This window comes from Puntigrus tetrazona, chromosome 19 (assembly GCF_018831695.1).
Source record: "Puntigrus tetrazona isolate hp1 chromosome 19, ASM1883169v1, whole genome shotgun sequence".
In the NCBI taxonomy this organism is placed as follows: Eukaryota; Metazoa; Chordata; class Actinopteri; order Cypriniformes; family Cyprinidae; genus Puntigrus; species Puntigrus tetrazona.
Genome location: NC_056717.1, coordinates 17,875,937 through 17,883,302, shown reverse-complemented (window position 1 = coordinate 17,883,302; position 7,366 = coordinate 17,875,937). Strand labels below are relative to the sequence as shown.

The window sequence follows — 7,366 nt, the reverse complement described above, 5'->3', positions numbered from 1 at the left end:
TAAACGTATGCGGAAACCTAAAGCCTGTCAGGAAAGGACTGGACTGTGAAAACCGGCCTTTTCATAACAGCATGGAGCCAAACCTGAATGGGAGTCTAGGGATTGTTGAGGTCGAGTTTACCCTTGAGAGCATCTCATTGTAAGGCAATGGCAACACTAAATAATGGCAACAATAAATATGAGGCCATTGTTCATGATTTACTCACCCTTCACTTGTTACAAACCTGTAGGAATTTATTTCTTCTGTTAACACAGGAGAAGACAAATCGAGGAACGTTAATGGTAGCCATGGATTCCGTGCTGATATGGAAAAAATATGGAAGTTACTGTAAGATGTTCGGTTATCCAATATATCAACAGGAGGGGGAAGCTCATACATATTTTAAACTTTTAGATGCCACGGACCACTACATATGTCCATCCTCATGTAAGGGACCCCCATCTTCAAATTTTAAGCAATCTACATAGTTTAATGTATAAATATCCAATATATTCTAGACAATTATCATTCATATTTTTAAAATATTATTTGGTCTCTATTAACCTACATTTTAACTCATAATAAGTAGCCTACTTTTAGAATATAATTATGTATTATTTCAATCAAATGTATATCTAGGATTTATTTTAATAAACGTAACTTTGTTTGCATTTAAATTAATAAATATATTAGTTAGTCCTGTGCAATATATTTGATTAGCAGAGCTTTTTTTTAATGATGAATAACAAGGCACTCAAAATGCATAGTTAAAACAGAAAAGGATATTTGCATAAACAAAAAGCCAAAGCAGGGTTACAGATTTTCTGACACTAGGTGGTCATTTCAGGAACTGCATTTGTACAGAACGGCTGAAGCTGGCCTCTTGTTGGAGTGCGGAGTGTGTGGTATTTAAACATATTCTTCATAATGGGAAAAATATCTATAGCATGACTGCATTGTTCCAAAACATGGTCCACAGGAGAACGCCATGATGTGAAGATAAATGAGCAGACTATATAATCTCTATATCTATGTATCTATCTAAGAGTTAAGTTTGGACTCTTGAAAGTAATCATGAGATGCTCCCGTGAGGCTGCAGTTTCATTCCCACAAGGCATCATTAGGCAGTCACAATTTGCAGTTGATTTGGTTAAGGAGGGACACAGACAATTTAGCCTACTGGTCTCATTCCTGGAGGGTAGAGAATACAATTGAATTGATTTCATCATATTATCACTCGGGGGCCACTGAAGATAGCAGTTCGACAGAGAAAAGCAATCAACTAATGATCTTGGAAACTAAATGACAGGACACCACTGCTTCCTGACAAAGGTTGCTATCTGTCAGTGTGCTGCGCTGTGAGATCTTAAACGCCGTGTAGGTGAGTTTGAATATACTCGCACAGACACATTACTACACTTCATGGCAGATTACTGACAGTTCATCTCACATACAGTAAGCTGACCACTTTTTTTTCGATGCATCTTTTCATATATCACTTTATCTTACGGTTTATCTCTCAGGTAACGATTATTAAAATGTCATTCACTGATGCTATTTGAACATTGTAATTCAACACACGGTGGGTTACCATGTTTAATAAACCCCACTGGGTCTTTGGTTCCTTGTCCTTGATAATGAATGTCATCTGTATGAGTATATTATGAATACTGGAAAGAAATGCCTTTTGAAAAGCTTTTCAGAAATCTTAATGCATTTTCACTGCACTGAGTTTTATTAAATCTATCCAGAGACTCAGTCTGAGGACTCTTAATACACATTTTTAGTGGATATTTTCATTTAGATTTGTATGGTTTTCTTTGAGCAATATTTCAATTCCTAATGGAATGTATACTTCTATTCAGCAAGGACACAATCAAAAATGACACTAGAAAGACTTCACTGTTTAAATTATATTAGCATTAATTGTAGTGGGTTTCTTGAGCACCATACTAGATTAAATTTTTTTTTTTTCTTCTTTTGAAATTTGGTATGGGTTGAATAGTTGAAATGGTCAGTTTTCTGATATGCAAGCACCCGTGTGGATGAAACGTGATATTTTGAACAAAAACATTACAACGTTAATGTAGCCCAAACATTTTATTGAGACTGAGACAGAGAGAAAAAGAGACACTAGGTTGGAGGGTGTTCCTGTCAGTTCTTCAGCCCTCTGCGGGTGATTGGATCTACTTCATCTCTTGCTTGTGATAATCAGGCAGCTGTCACTGAGGCTGGTCCGTCTCCTCCCTCTCTCTCTTTCCCTCTCTATCCAATGAAGCATCCAGAAAACATCTTAATGCTGCTTCCTTCTGAAGGAACACCCTGGAGAAATCAAAATAAAAATAGAGGTTGTTATCTCAAACAACAGCTAAGCTCATTAACAACAAATGCATGAATGTCACCCCACAGTGACTTCAAACATTTGGAAAAAAGCACACATTCTGTTTTTGCCTTTTTTTCTTTTTAAAAAAGTGAGCTTTCATTTGTGCATCAAAAAAAACAAAGACACTGGTTGAGCCAATGTTCAAATACGCAGGTCTAATAAATCTATTAAAAAGGATAATTAACAAACCAATATCTTATTTATAGTTGTCTATACATAAATGAAGTCACTTTAACATAAAAAAAAACTACATCCTTCACCTTTAAACAGACCAATGCATTTATTTGCTTATTGCAAATGAATATTTGCTCCTGCTAGCAAAAACCACGTTTAGTGGTCCAAAGCCGCACAATGACGTCAATCATCCATATGAAATATAGCTGAACATCTGTTAACATCTGAATCAGAAAGACTATAATATGCTGTAGACCTGTCACAACAATGAATATATTATGAATGTTCAGAAAACCTCTGAATTGCTGCAAGAGTCACAGATTATGAACGAATCGGTTTATCAGCTTTGTATCAAGTGATGGCTAAATTCCCAATGATGACTGCGAATGCTGTCATACTCGATGAGGAATTACTTGAATCTATCATAAACTGAAGTCAGAGCAAAATAATGTTTGCACCAGTCAGCAGCTACAGACAAACTACTATCTGCAGAGTTCATTTCAGTGATATTCAGAATACAGTGCTAGTGTTTATCTACGTGGCAGCATCACAGAGCTTCCAGCATCAGAAGTACAACTCAGTGTAAGCAAAAACACAAATTTCCATTCAAATGACTGCACTAAATTACAATATCCATCCACTGCAAAATTATGACTTGAATCAGCTAATGAATATCAATGAGTGCTCAAAAATCTCCTTTTCAAACGGTCGGCTAGGTTTATGCATCATTACTTGCATCCACAGGCGGCATACAATTACCATTCTTCTTCAACATCTTCATTCAACATTTTTCCTTTATTATTATTATTTACATTATTATATCACTATTGTAACTATACTATTGTACTGCAAAAAAAGCATTTAATTCCAAATCTATTTACAGAACAGTACAATTAAAATATATATGGAAGCTCTAGTATCAAAACCATTGAAGATATTTGATAGAAATACATGCATTTTAAAAAGCATTTCAAACTATTATTTGTGTTTTTTATGTCAGATTTTTGGCACATCCCTGATTCTTTATATATACATACACACACACACACACACACACATATATATAACTTCAATAACTCTATGGCTACCAAACTGCTTACAGTTTTATTTCTCCATTTCACTGTTGCACCTACACACACCTGAGACTGAGCAAAAACACAAACAAACCTTCTGTGAGTCGAGCTTTGCCTCCGGTGGGCTGACACAGGACGGTTGAGCAACCGACACAAAGCACGACTGTCTGTGCGTGGCTGAACACCGTTGTGATCTTATAACATCCTGAAAACAAGAGAAGCACGATTAAGGCCATTTTGACGAGACCCATCCAATTATCCAGAGACGCGTGAAGGACGCTCACCTGGACACTTGACATCCATGAAATAAGAATTGGGACTCTGTACGAGACGCTTCTTCTTGTGCCTCCTCCTCTCCTCCTCGGGGGTCGGGTGCAGCAAGTCTTTTGCGAGCTATTTACATAAACAACATGATTCTACATGAGAAAACTGCCATTAAACACTTTTTTGATCAGCACCTTCACACAAACATCCATCTTATTAGGAGAGCTGCCTATCCAGACAGCATTACTGTAGCATGTCTTAAATATTGTCTAGGTAGGTAGATAATAATGTTTTGATGGAGCCACGCAGAAAGCTTTGCCATTTTCAGTTAATTCTGGCATCGCCAGAAAGCCTCACGACATCCATTTTCAGTCTTAAAGCGATTGCTTGTCTCAAGCGGAGGCGTGAACACAGTTTAACCGCTTTAGAGTATAGTATCACAATATCAGATTATAAAAACGCACGGGCACTTAATCGTGCGTCACATTACTGTTAAACGTCCATGTTTTGTTCTATGCGCGCCGCCATCTTGATGCAGGGCGCGAATCCACGCCGCCGAACCATTCGAGACTCAACGCTTATTTTTACGTTCATCTTCTAGTTTACGTGACAAGGCGTACATTAAGGCCGACCGTAAGGGTACGTTCTTGAACGCGTTCCGATATCTAGGTCTCAATGTCATGTAAGTGGTGTATATGGACATGTTTTTGCTCTCTAGTACTCACTGGCATGTTGGCGAAGATTAAGCCGCTGCCAGAAAGGAAGTTCCAGGCGGAAACAGACGAATATCATCCGACGAGCGAGGCGGGGAGCGGAAGTGAGGCATCGGACGTAGATCGCAGACATGTTAGTAGAGGCAGAGGAGGCCAATAACGGTGATAAAACATCGTTGTTATGATGGCTTTATGTAAGACTGTAGTTTTTATCAGCCTGTTTATTTATTAGGCTATCTATCTAAATATCTTGATATTGTTCTGATATTGTTTGTACAAATAATCGATTAGAAAACACGTTAAACATAAACTGGTTTAACGTGTCCTGCATATATGTTGGAAAGATAGCTAAACATACGTTTTTTTTGTATGTTTTTTAAAATTAATTTTGTTATTAATTCCTGCTAGGAGTGTTACATAAGCAAAAATATATCAAAAACTACCACGAACTAGGATTTAACTTTTTTACTTGGTTTTATTTTAGTTTTTTTGGACAATAATAATAGGCTATAAAAATATTCTGGTGCATGATTATTGCGCTCATTCAGATATCGTTTAAGCCTCAAAGCACCGTGATATTACTATTTAATACCATGGTTTTTTTTGTATACGTTGTTTTCTGGCTTTTCATTTTAGATTCTACAGTCGTTTTTATAACAGATGCATAAATTCATAGGTTTTTCTGTTACATAAGTGTGTGAATTGTAATGAATTGTGCAGAATATGCAGCTGGTGATGGGAAGGTTCTTCTTAGGTGGAGGGCCTTCTCGAGTACGCTAACGTTCACAGAGTGAGCAGAACCCAGGAGGTGGAATCAAGACTGCTCACTTCCAGCTAATCGTGAGAGACAAGTGTCTGCAGATGTGCCCATCCAGAGACTTCAGGCATCCGGGAAGCATCATGGTTCACTGCGAGTGCTGTAGCAGCTCCTGATCAGCATTCCACTACAGACAGTTGATCTATAGGGGATCAGGGCCAATTTGCCTACAATAGAATAATGAGTTGTCTGATAGGATCCTGCTGGCTACAAGCCCAGGGTTTACAAATGTAAAAGAATGTTCAGTATGATGCATTGGGCGCTTAAAAATAATTGCCCATTATTCTGGTCTGATTATCTCTAATACATATCATCGAGTTTATTCAAAACAACCAGAGTTAAATAGACCAGGTGTGTTTAATCAAATAAGTGCATTGTGGTCAGGTTATTTACTGAAAATGACTCCTTTAATCTTCAAACGATCTCTAGTACATGTCTAGACTCAAATGGCTGAAATGGTAGAGTGCCTCGCAGTACGTGAGACAGTTTGATCAATGCCTGTCTATCAGCAGAGCTAAAATCCCTACGCAGACAGTGGAAGTCTGCTTATCTTATAAATAAATAAATTATCAGACATTTGATAAAACGTACAAATGTGTTAACATAGAATCCCTTTATGTACTGCTTCCCGTCAAATACCTGTTGTGTTTTGTTAGGAGATCATCAGCAGTTCTTCTTTGGCTTTATATGTAATATTTCCGTTTACACAATTTAGCAAAATCAATACAATACTGAGTCTAATATATATAATATACCGCAACGTTAACTTCTTATTATTGAATTGTTGTATATAAATATTACATTCGCAACTGGCCAGTGTTCAAATATCACGTCCTGTAACCCTAGAAGAGCGATTACTTATAGGCTGTCAAAAGAAAATCACATTAAAGAGGAAAAAAACAAAATCACTCACCAACTTTCAAAGCTGCTACAACTTATGTATGCGAGCTCATTGATAGAAATGACTAAAAATTATTTTCAAATGTCGTGAAAAAAAAGTGAAACCCAAATTTCTAGAAAAAAAATAATGCTTAGGTAAAGTAGCCTGCATATACTCAAAAAGTGTTTAGAAGTAGCCTATAGCATATATTGCCCAATTCTTCAAAACTAAAATACGAACATAAGATGAAGATGAGACCCGACGCTAGACCCATAGATTTGACAAATGACCAAATGTCTATCAACCTTTTTCAAACTAAACGTGCATACCCTTGTCTACACCACGGTCTTAAAATACTGACAACATGTTTTGTATCACATTAAAATAAAGAGATTTCAAGCAGCCTATTCTACTTATGTTTGCATGTCGAAATTAATCGCAGTTTTAAAATGCATCGCAAGAGTTTCTAATTGAAGATTGCGTGATAACAAACGGAGATCACTTCCTTGAAGTGTCCATAGCACGTTCCCTTCGGTGACGGACTTATGGAAGGGCCCTTCGTGAAGAGATTCAGTCCCTCACTTTCGTTTGGAACGTCCCTATAAATGGCGTCACCTTCTCGAAGCACTCCTGAGAGTGAACGAAAAAGCTGTTTGGAATTCGGTAGTTAGGAAGCGTTTATCTAGGGGTCTAGGGGTATGATTCTCGCTTAGGGCGCGAGAGGTCCCGGGTTCAAATCCCGGACAAGCCCGCAGTTTTAGCACTAAAAGCCAAAAACCTACTATAACTATTTCATTGCGTGTCTCGTCACGTAGCGAAGCCCAAGGCGCCTGTCAGACGTCGCGAAGTGTGGTAGGTAGGCTACGTTATTGTGCAAAATAATATCACCTACAGCTCTGAAAATCCCCTTGTGTTTATTTACGCTTCAAAATAGCAGGTAGTGTTGTAGCAACCTGATTTTACTCCCTGTATTATTCCCTTTGGTAGGAAACGGCCTCCTATGAATTTAAATCCAATGCAAGAAGTGTGAATGTAATGCAAAAAGAAGACAGGACACAAAATTATATCGCAGTGTGCTGTAA

At 37.6% G+C, this 7,366-nt stretch overlaps 1 protein-coding gene across 1 annotated transcript; it reads right to left on the bottom strand.

Annotated features, from left to right (window-relative positions):
• Positions 1-2,065: 2,065 nt before the first annotated feature.
• rps27.1 (ribosomal protein S27) lies at positions 2,066-4,718 on the bottom strand. Its single transcript, XM_043216992.1, has 4 exons — positions 4,600-4,718; positions 3,895-4,003; positions 3,705-3,815; positions 2,066-2,302 (listed from the first exon to the last, which is right to left on the bottom strand). Exons 1-4 carry the CDS (start codon positions 4,603-4,605, stop codon positions 2,274-2,276), a joined length of 255 nt encoding a protein of 84 aa, XP_043072927.1. The 5' UTR covers positions 4,606-4,718; the 3' UTR covers positions 2,066-2,273.
• Between the last annotated feature and the right edge of the window lie 2,648 nt (positions 4,719-7,366).